At 40.6% G+C, this 16159-nt stretch overlaps 2 protein-coding genes across 2 annotated transcripts; one reads left to right on the top strand and one right to left on the bottom strand.

Moving 5' to 3' along the window:
• Positions 1-1797: 1797 nt before the first annotated feature.
• THITE_2041727 (uncharacterized protein) lies at positions 1798-2049 on the bottom strand (the record flags this gene model as incomplete). Its single annotated transcript, XM_003649613.1, has 1 exon — positions 1798-2049. A coding segment is annotated over one exon (252 nt), but the record flags the coding sequence as incomplete, so codon positions are not given.
• A 12050-nt stretch (positions 2050-14099) lies between these two features.
• THITE_2108414 (uncharacterized protein) lies at positions 14100-15885 on the top strand. The gene is made up of 3 exons (XM_003649612.1): positions 14100-14171; positions 14230-14473; positions 14667-15885. Exons 2-3 carry the CDS (start codon positions 14287-14289, stop codon positions 15815-15817), a joined length of 1338 nt encoding a protein of 445 aa, XP_003649660.1. The 5' UTR covers positions 14100-14171; positions 14230-14286; the 3' UTR covers positions 15818-15885.
• The last annotated feature ends 274 nt before the right edge of the window (positions 15886-16159 follow it).

Here is a 16159-nt window from a genome sequence, read left to right as displayed (position 1 = left end):
TTTAAAGCTATATACTAATTTGTTTACTAATCTTCTAATAATGACTATAAGTATATTGTTAAGATTATACTATAATATAAGGAGAAGTAGAGGCTATAGCGTTCCTAGTTTTTCTATAGCTTCTATATAAATAGCGATTTCTATCGTCTAGTTTATCCTTTTTAACTGACTATCTATCTAGGGATAATAGGCTATTAAGAAAAGGAGGCTAACGCTTAGAATACGAAAGATTTCCTTCTATAAGTTAGAGGTGAACTTAGTGTCTTAGTCGCTAATGATTTATATTAGGAGTCCCTAATCTATATATATTAGCGCTCTAAGGATTATAATAGCCTATTTCTCTACTAACATTTTGTTGTTTCTAACTATAAGAAGCTTCTTTTTATTGAACTTATAGGTAATAGTATATATAGCGTTGAGGATTAAATACTTTTTTATTGACTATAGTATCCCTTTAGAGGGTATAGTAGGTAAACCGACGATAAAATCTATAGTAATAGTATAAAAAGGCTATAGCGATATCCGAATTAGCTAAAGGTTTCTAAGCTTCGGTTCTTTTAAGGTCTAGTTCTCTCTATATATAGGGCAGTGCTAAACGTATTTATATACTATCTAACGCTTTCGGTTAAATGCAAATGCTAAGAGGTTCGCTATTATATTGTCTATACTAAAGTAGTAAATATTGTTATATATAATAGTAAGAATGTCCTTGATATAGCTACTAGGGATATAAAGCTTCCTTGCTCCTTTATAGTCGACGTAGTAGAGGAGATCGTCCTTTAGTTCGTAGGGTCTAAGCTATAGCTTTTGGTACTACTTTCTTCGTAGCTCTCCTTTTTACTCTTTACGTTCCCTCTACTTAGCGATCTTCTTAGCTTATTCTTCTATATTGTAGAGACTCCTAATAATCTTATTATATTAGCGGTCGTTAAAGTAAACTATAGTCAGCTTAACTTTAAACTTGTTATTAATAACTAGTTCGAAGGTACTAGTGTCTATAGTATAGTATTCCTTAATGTCGATCTAGGTAGTAGACCAAATGTCCTCTAGTTTATTAGTAGCGTTTTAAGTTTCATTAGGGGCATCCTCTTCGAAGGTCGATAGGCGTAATAAGGCGTTTAGTACAACGTTGAGCTTTCCTAGTATATAAAAAATGTTAAGGTCGAACTAGGATAGCTAGTTTATAGCGTTGGCGAGCTTTAGGTTAGCCTTTACAAGGTCTATAATAGCGAGAGATATATATTTTACAATGCCTTTGGTTGCTATATAGTCTATTAGGATGTTTATAGGGTATTGGTTTAACTATACTATTTTTCGAAGCTTTCTAACTGCCTATATAATAGTAGCGACTTCTACTTCTATACTTCTATACTTCCTTTCTATATTAGAAGTTAGGTGGGATAAGAATATAATAGGCTAGATCTCGTTGTTTAGGATATCTTAGCTAAGGATACTAGTACTATCCTATTTGCTATAGAGTTGAAAGACGATTGCTCTATATCCTTTGCTATTTATATCGAGCTTAATAAATAGCGGCTTATTAGAACAGTGATAATATAGAAAGTACTACTTATATAGGTGTTTCTATAATAACTTAAAGGACTTTAGTTCTACTAGTATAGACTCGAATTTAACGTTTAAAGTGAATACTTTCCTAGCGTTCTTCGACTTAGCGATAGGAAGGTCTTTACTTACTCTCCTTTAGGTAAGGAGCTTAGTTTTATAGTCCTATAGAGGCTACGCTTTCGCTATATACTATAGGATGCCCTTATATAGCTATCTAGCTATACTAAAGTACTACTCTAAGATCTTAAGGATATTAGGGAACTTGAGTTTCTTAAATATAGCGATCCTATCGTCCGTCTTAGCCACTTCTTCGCTATTGACCATATAGCTAAGTAGTCTCACTGACGGGTAGATTACGAAGAATTTTTCTATTGAAATGTGAATATATACCTTGTCAAGGATATTAAGAACTGTCTCAACATATTTAAGGTACTCTTCTATATTCTTACTAGCGATAATGATATCGTTGATATAGGTATATACAAAGTACTTATACTTATAGAACAAATAGTCTATAAAGCGCTATATAAAAGCTAGTAAGTTTTTAAATCCTATTAGTACAACGTTTAAGCGTTCTAAACCTCTAGGACTAATGACTACTATATAGTTATAGTATTCTTCTACGACTAGAAGCTAGAAGAAGAATCTAGAAGCGTCGAATACTATAAAGATCGTATTGCCTATTATTATATTTATAATATCGTCTTAGTTAGGCAATGGGTATATATCTAGTACTACCAATGTATTTAAGGGCTAGAGGTCTACTATAGCTCTACCTTTCGTTTTTCTAGTAACTATATAGTAGACTACGAAGACTAGGTAAACGATAGAGGTCGGCTAGTCTATAAAGTCTATCTTTCTTTATATATATAGTTTATTATATTCTTTGTCGACGATCGTTTAGTCTTTAGCGCTTAGTAGGTAAACCTAAATAGGCTTAAGCTGATTCTACTATCTATCGATAAGCGGAATTCTTATCTTCTAATCCTTTAGTATAGGGACAATGCTATAGTTATAGAAAACGTTATACTTGTCTAATAGTGCCTTTATCTCTTCTATATACCGTTTGTCTCTACTATAGACATTTACCTTTACTACTAACTTGATATATAGGATGTCGTCTAGTTTCTTAATGCTATAGGATAGTATATAGAACTCCTACTTAGTAGGTGGCTTATACTTATCCTCTATTAGTGTCCCCGTCATTAGTTCCTTACCGCTAGGCTCCTATTGTATAGTCGTCGTTATCTATATATATTTATCGTCTATAACATTATCCTAGGTCTACTATATAAGGTTCTATATTATTGTCTAGATGTCCTCCTTTAGGCTATACTAAAAAAGGTGTCTAATACACTGTCCTTCGACAATAGTGATTAAGCGAGCAGTGTTGTTCCTTACGATAGCCTAGTATATACTTTTCACGTCTACAACGGCGTCTAGTATACCCTCGACGTATAAAGCGAAGTAGAGCTTATATTTCTAGCTACTTAGATTATCGTCATTAGTGTCTATATATTTGAATATAATCTTAATTAGATATTCCGTTATAGGTATAACCGTTATAGTGTTTACAACTTTCACCTTCTAGATTATTCTTTTCCATTCTATATATACTCTTATCTTTATATTATAGATAGACTAGAAGTAATAGGTAGATATATTAAGGTCAATCTTTACTCTATTATAGAGTATAAAGTTAGTTCTAATCAATAGTTTCGCTTTTAAATCTTTAATGACGTTGGCTATTATAGTAAAGTGACTATCTATATTAGTATTATAGACGATTCCTTGGATATAGAAGTCAAACTCGACTTACTTCTTAACTTTGGTATAGGCTTCAACGCCTTTAACAAAGTACGGCTTTACGTCAATCCAATATAGGTTCTTAGCCTACTTAGAGATGAACTTCTTGTCGACGAGGTTAGTATTACTATCTATATCAAAGTAAACCTCGGTACTTAGCTCGCCTAGGTTCGCACTAATATTGATTATAAAGTATATAGCTTGCTTGTCCAATGCTTTTAGTAGCGGTATATATAGCTATATTTCTACAATCTATTCTTCGGTTAATATAAAGTTTATATCCTTACTATTAAACTCGTCTTCGTTGTTACTAAGGTTGTACTAACGGTCTATTTAGAGTTATATAGATTTATACTTATCTTTGTCGCCATTGTCGGCTATATATTTAAAAAGCTTACAACGTATTGCAAAGACTCTACTATAGGTAGTACATTGCTAAATCTATAAGAGTTGTTATAGTAGTTTGTTCTAGCTTAGTCTAGGCTAGCGAAAGGTATAATACAAATAGTAAAAACTATTAGCTTCCTCGTCTTCCAATTTCTTATCCTTGGCTTTAGTATTATATTCGTCGATAAGAATATACCTAGTCTTCTCTAGTATTTTACAATAAAGGTTAGCGTCTTCGTCGTCTTTTATCACTATAATCTTACTATAGTATAAGAAGGTACTATTTTCGAACTACTTTTTATATATATATATCCAAATCCATTAGAGTCGTTAAAGTCGAAGTGGTCTTCCCTAGTTGCCGTTGTCGCCTTTTCTCTAGCCGTTAAATAGTCTAAGTCCTCTTCTATAATCGTTGAATAGTTAGTATCCTCTTCTACGTCTAGTTATACTATAGAAGTTTCAGTTACTAAATAGTTGTACTTAGTTACTATCTCTACGTTAATTGTTTCTAAGTCGCTAGGGTTTATCCCTATTTCTTCTCTAAGGATCGTAATATCCTCTTTTGCCTCTTCCTATCTAGAAGGCTCTACTATCCTTCTAGTCGTCTTCTTGTCCTTCGTCGTCGTACTCTATATTTATATTGTTGGCAATAGGACTATAGCCAATGATATAGCCCTTAGCGACGTCCTAGCGAAGCTTGTCTCTAACAATATATACTTTGATGTCGAGAATACTAAGGAATATATCTATTTCTATAATTATATCTAGTTTAAAGTATAGCTAGCGAAGTTCTAGATAGAGGTAGTTGTATAGGTATATTAGACGTTGCTCTTTAGTAGTATCTCTCTAAATATATATATATTTGAAGTATTCTATAGCGAATTTCTAGACTAGCTTATCTTTGTAGTTGTCCTTTATAGTATATTAGTTTTTATTTAGCTATTTCTCTACTTTATATCTCTTAATACTAAACTCCTTTTTCAAATGTTTGGTCTACGCTTTTATAGATATAGTCAATGCTACCTTTTCTATAATAGAGAGCTACTACTTATACTATTATAACGCTAATCCTTGAAGTAGGGTCTATATCTTTATATATAGGGTCTCTTCTCTTACTAGGTAGTATCTAATAACCTAATCCACCTACTTAACCTAAAGGTTGATATCCCTATAGTATAGCTACTATTTATTGTACTATAGGTCCTAGGGTTCCTTAGCCTTATTCTCTATATTTAGCTAGAAGAGACTAGTGTCCTAAATCTTCTATTTCAATGTAGATATAGATAATTGTAAAGATATAGTACTTCTATCCTTAGTTTTAGGCTAATGGTCTTCTATATCTATAGCTCTATTCACCCTTTCGATTATAACGTTTAGGTTCTCTATTATTCTAGCCATCTAGGTAAGAAAGTCCTATATAGCGAAAGTAGCTTAGATATCTATAGCTCTAGCTACTTGTCTAGAGGGTCTAGCTCCTTGTCCAAAAGGTCTAGCTACTTATCTATATAGTAGACTTAGTATCTCTTAGAATAGTAAAGAGATATTAAAATCGACTAAATTGTCTATATATTCCGTTCTAAGGTTCTAAATAACTATACCTAGTCTAGAAAGCTTAGATAGGTACTAGGATAGTTAGCTAGGTATCTATAGCGATAGCTAAAGAACTTAGTCGAAAGCACTAATTAGCTAAGCTATTAGAGATAATAGGTCTTCCTCTTTAGGTTGTTAGTTCTAAGGTAGTAGATTCTACGATCCTCTTCGTAGTCCTTAGTAGTGTCTACCAAGATTATAGCTATTGATAATATAGGTTTCACGTCCTTATTGAGGAATAGTTGATATATCTTAGGTTTCTAGTTGCTTTTAGAAGGTTAGGCTTAGTAGAGTTGCTAGCTAGTTCTTAGTTGGATTACGTCCAGTTCTTACCGATGTTTCTAACAGTATAGTTGGTCCTAGTTGCTAATCATTAGTCCCCTAAGGCTTCGAGGTCTTTAGCGGTCCTTAACTCTCTAGTACTAAAGTCTCTAGCGTTTCTTAGGTTAAGTCCTTAGTCTCCGAGGTAGCGTCTTCGATCCTAGGGTCTAAAATAAGGTTTTTATTAACGGCTACTTAGACTTTATACCTAATGGTTATAAAGTAGGCGTAAGGAATATAATTGTCGAGTATCTAAGAAGGAGGATACTCTACGACGTATAGTATTTCGATATACCGTTAGGTATAGACATCTCCTTTTAATACCTCTTTAAGTGATACTACGGCTTCTAGGTATTAGAGTTTTTAAGGATTGATAGCGGTTATCTACTAGACGTTATAGGTGACCTCGAAGTCCTTAATAAACTTAAATGTCTACTATATATCCCTATAGACGTTGGCATTTATAAGGCTTAAATCTATCTAGCTTTTAACTCCTTATAAGTGCTTAGTACTAGAATAATAGTAGCTAGGTCGTAAACTAGTTTATTATAGATTATATACTCTAAAGCTTACTCCCTTATAAAGGAGTATTATCTGCCTTAGGCGTTGCTCTATACAACTTACTAGGCGTAACTCGTAATGTCTCCCGATCCGAATTTAGCTCCCCTTGATAGAAAGCGAATAGGTTCAAATCGTTAGTAGGCACTACTTGTTATACGTAGATAGTGCTCGATAACTATTTAGCGGTAAATGTATAAAGGTAAGAAAGATCAATGCCTCTTAGCCTCATTAGCTAATAAGGCGGTACTTTTAAACACTAGTATATATTATAAAAGTATATTGATGTAGTCTACTATTCTACGAAGGGGTTGCGGACGAGGTTCCCTTTTTTAAAGGAACGCTCGTTACCCTTGACCGCGGTATAGTTATAGGTGCCCTTGCTATAGTTGTGTGTGACATTAGGCGTCACCGCTACTAGCCTAGCTTTCCTCAAGTTTACTTAGTCTACCTAGGTAGTAGATAAGCTATTCGCCAACCTTCTATTAGGAGCCGACTTCCTAGATCTATATTAAGTCTCTATCGATTATAGTACAAAGATCGCTAGCCTACGTAGTATCCTAGGAGGATTCGATATACCATTCGCTATATATACCTAGACGTTTCTCTATATATATAAGGTTAAAACTATATATGTCGTTACCTTATAGCCTAAATAAGAAGCGTTTATCGCTATAGAATATAAACCTCTCCCGATAGGTCAGTCTATAATGTTCAACGCTTACTATTCTACTACATTAAACGCCGTTGTTAATACTAAGACCTCTAAGGTAGTAGCTCTTAAGAACCTAACTAAGGGAGTTCTCACTATTTCGAAGCGCTACCCTATTGGCCGAATTAAGGATATTAACGATAGTAGTTATATCGCCTATTCCTAGGAGATAGCCTTTATAGTATTGACTATAGCGACCGCTTTAACCGCTATATTGTCTATCGCTATAAGCTCTAGTTTAGTTTAAACCGCTATTCAGTATACCAACCCTAGTATATTAGCTACCTTCGATATATATAGCCTAGTTCACGCTATTCTAGGAGACTTAGTGCAACTTATAAGCGATATTTCGTCTTAATCTCTAGCATCTTCTCGAGATCCACCAGAGTCCTCGACGCCTTATAGCAACGTAGTATATTAGCTAATAACTTTATCCAAATCTAGACCTATATTATACTAATTGGTGTACCTACTAGGCTAGCTAGCCTAGCCTATAGTACACTAATCGATCTAGGATCCTAGCATTGAAGGCTATACCAATAGGTATAATCCAAGCCCTAAGCCTATACACCTAGATTCTATTAATAAGTATAATATACCTCCTATACTAAAGGCTAATAGTTATATCAATAGGTACAATCCTAGCCTTAAATTGCCTATAGATAACCGTAAGCCGGTAGTACTAGAGAAGCATTCGACTCTAGGCTTCAAGATACCTACCAACTTACTAGAGATACTCACTTTAGAGGGTATATATATATATGCCTAAGATCGTAAGCTAGTATAGCGATTTATCGATATCGTTAAACGTTATCCCCGCTTATAGAAGGATAAGGGCTAGATTGTCTAAAACGAAGAAGATATAATATAAGTACCTCTTATAGAAGGCTAGTAGTATTAGAAGATCTATACCTGCTAATACCCTCTGAGTATACGCGATTATAAAGTTCTTAATACCACCTTCGACGAACTATACTAGCAAAAGCGCTTCAAATAGGCTACGAAGGCTACTCCTTTTATATACCTAGTATTTGTCGTTTAGTATATCTTTCGTAGTAAGATCAAGGGCTATATAGTTATCGATTTATACACTTTCAACAAGGTTATAGTACCTAACAACTACCCTCTACTACTCTAATTGGACATCATTGTATATTTATAAAGTAAGAAGTTCATTACTATGATCGATACTATATCCTTCTTCTACCAATTTAATATCTATCCTCTATACTATAATCGCTTTACTCTAATTAGCCCTTATAGATTAGAATAGCCGAAAGTATACCTTATAGGCTATTGCAACACTCCTATATATATCTAGCGCTTTATAGATCAGTTGCTTTGCCTTTACGCCTCTTTCGCCTAAGTATTTATCGACAACATTATCATCTTTAGCAATATAACTAAAGAATACGCTAAGCACTTAAAGACCATCTTCAGTCTATTCGAGAAGAAGAACATCTCTATCGTATTAGCTAAATCTTATATCGTGTACCCTAGTATAGAGCTTCTCGGTTTCTACGTCGATAGATTCGGATTAACTAATACTAAGCACTGTATAGCCGTCTTTTAGAACCTCGCCTTTCTAAACAATCTAAAGGCTTTAGAGCAGTATATCGGTATATTAAGATTTCTATACTATCTAATCCTATACTATATATAGCTTATCGAGCCTCTCTAAAACTATAAGACCGTACTGCTTACGAAAGGCTAAGCTACTAGCTAAGTACAATATAGTAACCCTAGTAAACGTACCACCTATTATACTAAGACTTCCTTCGAACCTACGCCAATCGAGAAAGCCTCCTTCGAAGCTATTCAAAATACTATCTATAAGCTAGACCCAACTATTTTAGTCTACTTTAATCCTAATAAGACCCTCTTCCTATAGATCGATAGGTGTTTAGAGCGTAGCTTTAGCATTATAGCGTTCTACCTCGCCGATAGCTACAAATAGAAGCCTAGAACTATTATCCTATCGACTTAAGTTTAGCCTATTATATTCCTAAGCTAGTGCCTTACCAAGGAGGAACTCTAGTATAGACTTTCTAAATAGGAAGTCGCCTACCTTATTTAAGTAGTTAAGAAGCTATATACTATAATCTATTCGTCGTATAAGCCTATCGTTGTCCTTATAGATTACGCCTCTATAAAAGGCATTGTCAACTAGACTATTTTAGATATATCGTTCACTAAGCGAGCTAATTATAGGCTTATCAACGCCTCTATTTATCTCTTATAATATAACTTAGAGATTTATCACCTTCTAGGCCACCTAAATCTTATATCTAATACGCTTAGCCGTCTAAAGGCTCTATAGGACGACCTAAACTATAAGAACAGTTCTATCGACGACGGCATAGTCCTCGACAACATTTAGTTCGCCTTCGTAGAAGCGAAATTAAATAACGACCTCTAAGCTCGTTTCGTAGCTATATACTCTTATAACGCTAAGTATACTGCTATTATCAAAGATCTTAATGTCGAATTAGCCACTAAGGACAATAGTAAGGTTTTCTCTTAGCCTAGCCTCCTATTTATCCTTATAGATAGCCTTCTCTATAACATTCGACCTAATAGATTATACTCGCTCTATATACCTTATAAAATAATTTAAACTATCTTAGAAGCTACCTACAATAAAAAGTACCACTTTAGCACTAAACGGATATTATACGACTTACAAGGTATATCGATAGCCTATAAAACCTATAACGTTAAGAAATATATCAAATTATACCCGAAGTACTAAGTCAATACAACGGATCGTCGCCTTAATCTAGGTAACTATTAACTAATTCGACTATCTAATACCTTACCAATATACATTATCGCTATTGATTTCATTCTAGGCCTTCCGAAGCTCCTAGCTACCGGTTTGCCCTAGTAGCTCCCAAACTATAAGCACTTCGACAGCTTGCTTATAGTGTCTTATAAGTTATCAAAACGTACCCTCCTTATTCTAGGCAATTCCAGCTATTCGGCTTAGGAATAGAGGTATATACTAATTCGCTAACTGCTTCTTAGCGACTAGGGCGTATCTACTACGATTATCTCTGACTATAATTATAAGTTTACTTCTAACCTTTAGCAAGGCGTTTAGAAGGCCCTAGGCACTAAGTTGCTAATAACAATATCCTACTACCTATAAGCGGACGGCCTTTCGAAGTATAAAAACTAGACTATAGAAATTATAATCTACTTCTATATATTCGAACACTCTAAAGGCAATTGGCTAGATATTATTATACCTCTACAATAGTACCTCAATAACACTTATACTAAAGCCGTTAAATCCTCGCTTTATAAGTAGCTCTTTAGCTTTAAGCTTCCTAGACCGTTGGAAGCTCTTACTAACTAGGCCGCTACTAAGCTAGCTACTATCCTAGCTTTATAAGATACTCTATACTAAGATGCTCAATTGAATATAGACTTTGCAATAGTATATACTAAACGCTATTACAATAGTAAACACTATAACATTAAGTTTAACATAGGCGACAAGGTTTATTTACACCTATACCACAGTTACTATCTCCTAGGCAACTTGTCCTAAAAGTACTTGCAATAGCGCGCTAGACCTTTTCTAATCAAGCGCTACGTCGGCTATCTAGCGTATAAATTAGATCTCCTAGCTAATATAGGTATCTACCTAGTTATCTCTATCGCTCACCTTCGCCTAGCTCCTTAGGAAGACGATCCTTTCAGCTATAATATACCGCCTCCTAGCCCAATCGTCGACTCTTAATTAGACTGCTCTTCTAATAATAACGAATTAGACAATAAATACGAAGTTAATATAATCCTTAACTACAAGGTTATATATAAAGGCCTTAAATATCTAATCAAATAGACTAGCTATAGCTAAAAAGAGAGCGTTTAGAAGACTATATATAAGCTACACTATATATAGCGCCTAATCGACGAATACTAAGCTTACAAAGACAATTATCTAGATCGCCTAGTCTTTCGTGATAAGCCTTCTACACCTAATCAGGCATCTCGACCGGCCTATAAGCGTAGCTGGCCTCGTAAGAACCCTATTCCTACGGATAACAACCAGATATAGAAGAAGTCAGTTGACCGCTATCTAGATCAATCCGGCACTACGCTTCTAGCCTTACGTTGTAGCGCTCGATTGAAGGGTATTTGATAATATAGAGGATCTAGATAAGCAAGGCAATAAGGGCATTGCCGTTTTTTCCTATAGGCCCAGACTTGATATAGGGCAGGAGGAATAGGGGGGTCATATGACCTATATATCTATATACGTAGATTAGATAAGGGTGCCCCGCACCCTACGTTGCAGAGTTTACAACGCTAGGCCCGATCGGGCAGGCGGGGTGCATATACGTGTTCTACTCTATAGGCATATATTTCTTAGCGCACCGCCACCCGGATCTTCGATCCACCACCATTATCAATCGACATCTTATTATTCTACGCATCTATAGCACTTCTCTACATCAAAGAAGGTTAGTTTATATAGGAGTACTTTGCTATATTTGTAGCTAATAAGAAACAACGGCTAGCATTGTACGTTGTAAAGCGAGCTAAGGGCCGTTTAGTCTAGCTATTTAGCGCTATTATTACTAGTGTATCCGTCGAAGATATCCGTTGTATATAAGCTACTTATAATCAGAGATATATAGAGGCTATTACTAAGAAATCTCGTAAGGTAGTAAAGAACATTATATACACTAGGGAAAAGGAGCTTAAGAAGGAGTAGATAGAGTGGAAAAGGATACTAAGCAATAAGGTTATAGGCAATAGTTATCTATAGATAGCAACCTTCGAAGAATTCTTTAAAAAGATTAGCTAGACCAACGACATTATACCTTTTAATCTTAACGACTGTTCAATCTTTAATATATAGTATAGCGAGGATCCTCTATCTAAGCCCTTCTTCTTTATCGATATAATAGGCAAAGAACTAGATACCTATAGGCTAGAGCGACTGCTATACGATTTCCCAGTGCTAGAGCTATAGCTAACGTAGAGCTATATCTAGGTAGGCGATAAATGGGAGCTACTTACCGATGAAGATAACGGCCTCTCCTAGATATAATCTAACGACGATAATGGCGATAATAATAGCGACGATAATGCCAACGATAATACCAAGTCGCCTCTACTATATAGAAGCACTTACAACGCCGAAGGCGCTCGCGAACTAGCCTATAATAGGATCAATAAGATCGTTATAAAGTGGTAGGTATACAAGGCGAGGAAGTACATAGCGTAGGAAGCTCAATACTAAGAATCTATAGCCGGGGAGGATCGTAATAGTTTGCTATATATATAGATACGCCTAGATAGCAATAGCGAGCTAGTATCTATAGGTTTAGCTGCCTTACAGTAAGTAGGTGGTAGTTAGGGGCGCGTAGTCAAGGGAGCAGTCGAGGCGTACAGTTAGAGCACGTAAGCCAGCCTTGTATTATATAAGCATATTTCAATTTGATCTAGATCGAATTTTATTACGTTTTTAAGCTTTTTAAGCTATCCTACGCATTTGTAGGGTAGTCGAATTGATGCGGTTGCGAATTGCAATACCTTGTGCCAGGACGTGATCACATACAAAATTGGGTGGGGAGGTGTCCGGTTTTTGGGTAGGTGTCCGGCAATTTTATGCCCCTCTCTCCTAGAGGGCTACGAAAATACCCACTTTTCCTTCCGCCCTCGGGTACGTTTTCGAGATACGTCAAGCGGCCGTTGATGATCCTACATATACCGCAAGCCGACAACGAAGTCAGTACCTAGATATCGATATCACCATTCCATATCAATTCAGGATCGACACTGTGAGGGGACATATGTACACTACCTTAGCTAAACGGGGAAAGCCTGGGGTCCAACTCTACCGCCAAGACACGGAAGCTATCGCCAAAAGACGGCACAGCTGTGGCATCCAATCGCTGCAACGATAAGTCAACTCTGGAGGACAAAGTGCAGTAAATGAAGCGAAGCCTCCTTCCTCGCTTCCTCTGTGTAACAGAACGCATTCGAAAGGCATTGTGATTGAAGCTTCCCCGAGCCAGAAGAACAGAGGCAGCGGAACATCCTGGACATCCGCGCCCATTAAGAACCCAAAACCCCGCATTTAAACGTTGTTGAGCTCGGCTTCCTAAACTTTTCACTGCCCAATCCTTACGCTACTGTTAGGTTTAAGGGGGGGTTCTCCCCCCTTTTCTACCGCAAAGATGCCTTCTGAACTCTGCGTCGTGAAAGATGTCGAATCAACTTGGTTGCCAAGTTGGTTGAGAGCCCTGGAGGGCACACCGCGTGGGAACCTCATTGGATTGCGAGTGAACAGGGAATGGATGCCATTTGGTACAGGTTATATAAAACCCTGTTCAATTTCGATGCCCAGATAGGAATCCAGGCGTGGAGGGAGCGGCGTGAGTCGCTGTGAGCCCCCACGGCAACCCACGACATAAACAGCACACGCTCGGTATATAAAGCCAGCCTTTGCCCAGCTCAGCCCGGAAAATCCAAATTGGTCTTGAACCTTAGCTACCTACTGAACTCCTGCGTCAATCTCCGCTGACCTTCGTCGGAAGCACTCAGCATTGATTGATCCGAAAGTTCAGCGACGCAATCCTCCACCGCCATTTCCGCCACAAGGCAGTTCCCTTCCGTTATCAGGCCCGCAAATGGCCCTCCGCTGCAGAGACCTCGGCATGCACAGCGGATGTTTTATCAATTGCTCACCCGTGCGCTTGCCGCCGCCGTTGGTTGCCCCAAACTGCCGACGATGCCGTCTTATCTCTTCGTATCATCTTCAAGCACCCCTTCGAGCAAATGCACTGTTGCATTGCCTGGTCCGAAGGCGGGAAACCCCCGAAATCGGTGGCTCACTGTAGGGCCTGCAATGGAATTTTCGAGGACCCTGCGGCTGCCACCGGCTTGTCTCCAGGATCCTTGTTCCTCGCTGCGCCGTCCGAGTTGGAAGATCCGCAATTGCCCGTTCTTCTTAGCTAACAGCTTCGGAGGTCTGGGAGCGCGTGACTGCAAGCCCTCGGCCTGTTAGCTTGTTTTCATGCTGTCATCGGTGCTGCAAGGCCGGCTTGGACTGCTTTTTCTGGTTGTTTATGGGAAACTTGGGACGAAGAGAGGAACATCCCGGGACCTGCCGGCCTTCCTCATCGGTGACAGGGACTGAGGAAATCATTGTTCGAGATTGACCAAGAATTTTAGCAGTATCCAGCGACCCATTTCATTGCGTACCTAGGTACCTCTGGAGCACCCTTATCACTTATACATACCAGGCTCAGCCTTACCAGACGCAGTTTTCGTCGCATTTTGGAAACAGCTGTGGCGGTCGAGAAACCCAGAGTTCCAGCAAGATGAGGGGACCGATGGTCACGGAGGGGAAAGGCCCCGGATCGCTCTACCCGGAGTCCCGGGTACTCATCATCATGACGGGCGGCACAATCTGCATGCGGGATTCGGTTGATGGGCTGGTCCCCATGGCGGGCTTCCTCGAGAATGCCATGGCCCCTCGTCCGTCGTTCAACGACAACTCCCCTCCAGGTACGCACCAGGACCGCTTTCATGGGAAACCGAGGTAGAAGAAGCAGATGTGGAGGGAGAAGGGCTTTGGTCTGCAGGCCAGATTAGATGATGGTTCCACGCACGGCGTGCCTCTGCCTCGTCTTGGATGGACAACCGCACGCTGGTCGCAGAATACCTGCACCCAAACCTTGCACCTGCTAACCGTGCACAGTGAAAATCCACGCGTATAAGAACGGCGTCAAGCTGGCGCTCGACAGCCTGCGGACGCCTCCCAGCACCTACTCGCGGCACATCCGCTATGGCATCCTCGAATTCCAACCGCTCCTCGACTCTAGCTCGATCTCGTCCCTAGGCTGGACCGAGATCGCCATGACCATCAAGGAGAACTACCACTACTTTGACGGCTTTGTGGTCCTCCACGGCACCGACTCGCTCGCCTACACCGCCTCGGCGCTCTCCTTCATGATGTCCGACCTCGGCAAGCCGGTCGTGCTCACCGGCTCGCAGGCCTCCATCTTCGCGCTGCAGTCGGACGCGGTCGACAACCTGCTCGGCTCGCTCATCATCGCGGGCACCTTCGTCATCCCCGAAGTGTGCCTCTTCTTCCACCACACGCTCTTCCGCGGCAACCGGACGACCAAGGTGTCCGCCTCGGCGTTCGAGGCGTTCGACAGCCCCAACTGCGAGCCGCTGGCCAAGGTGACGTCGCTCGGCGTCGACGTCAACTGGTCGCTGGTGCGCCGCCCCACGCGCATCGCCGAGTTCCAGGTGACCAAGTACCTCGACACGGCGCACGTGGCCTGCCTGCGCATCTTCCCGGGCATCAAGCCCGAGATGGTGGATTCCGTGCTGCGGGTGCCGAACCTGCGCGGGCTGATCCTCGAGACGTTCGGCATGGGCAACGCGCCCGGCGGCGTCGACGGCAGCCTGACCAAGGTGTTCCGCCAGGCCGTCGAGCGCGGCATCGTCATTGTCAACGTCAGCCAGTGCACCAACGGCTTCGTCTCGCCGCTGTACGCGTCCGGCACGGCGCTCGGGCGGGCGGGCGTCGTGTTTGGCCACGACCTGACGACCGAGGCGGCGCTGACGAAGCTGTCCTACCTGCTGGCGCTGCCGGGGCTGACGTACGCCGACATCACGGCCAGGATGGCGCACTCGCTGCGCGGGGAGATGACCGAGATGACGCTGCCGTCCTTCTCCCACCCGGCGGGCACCATCGACTCCGCCGTCGGCAGGCTCACCGCGGCCGGTATGTTACTGACTCAAGCTTTTTGCTTCTCCCTTCCCAAACACCCTCTCACTCTCTCTCTCTTGCTCCCCACCCTTCCCCCTTCTCGCTTTCCATCCTTCCACCTCCGCTAACCCGTCCGCGTTGCGCAATCGTGGCAGAAACGGCCTTCACGGCGCTCGGCTACGCGATCCGCAACGGCGAGCTGCGCACGGTGCGCGAGATCCTGGAGGGCGACGAGGTGAACCACCAGCTGCTCAAGCGGGCCGACTACGCGGGCAACACGGCGGTGCACCTGGCGGCGGTGGGGCCGGAGCCGCTCGTGCTGCGCGAGCTGCTCACGCGCGGGGCCAGCGTGCACGCGCGCAACCGCGCCAACAACACGCCGCTGTACCTCGCCGAGAAGATGGGCAACGCCGAGGCCGCCCGCCTGCTCAAGGAGGCCGGCGCCCACCTGTGGCTCGACAACGACCTCC

This window comes from Thermothielavioides terrestris, chromosome 1, assembly GCF_000226115.1.
Source record: "Thermothielavioides terrestris NRRL 8126 chromosome 1, complete sequence".
NCBI lineage: Eukaryota > Fungi > Ascomycota > Sordariomycetes > Sordariales > Chaetomiaceae > Thermothielavioides > Thermothielavioides terrestris.
This window is presented reverse-complemented; position numbering and strand designations above follow the sequence as displayed.

What these genes read in the sequence shown, in the direction of transcription:
- THITE_2108414 (XM_003649612.1), top strand. Translation starts at nt 14,287, where the DNA reads ATGAGGGGACCGATGGTCACGGAGGGGAAAGGCCCCGGATCGCTCTAC. An exon ending in CAACGACAACTCCCCTCCAG is followed by an intron (nt 14,474 to 14,666) that starts GTACGCACCAGG and finishes AACCGTGCACAG; the next exon opens with TGAAAATCCACGCGTATAAG.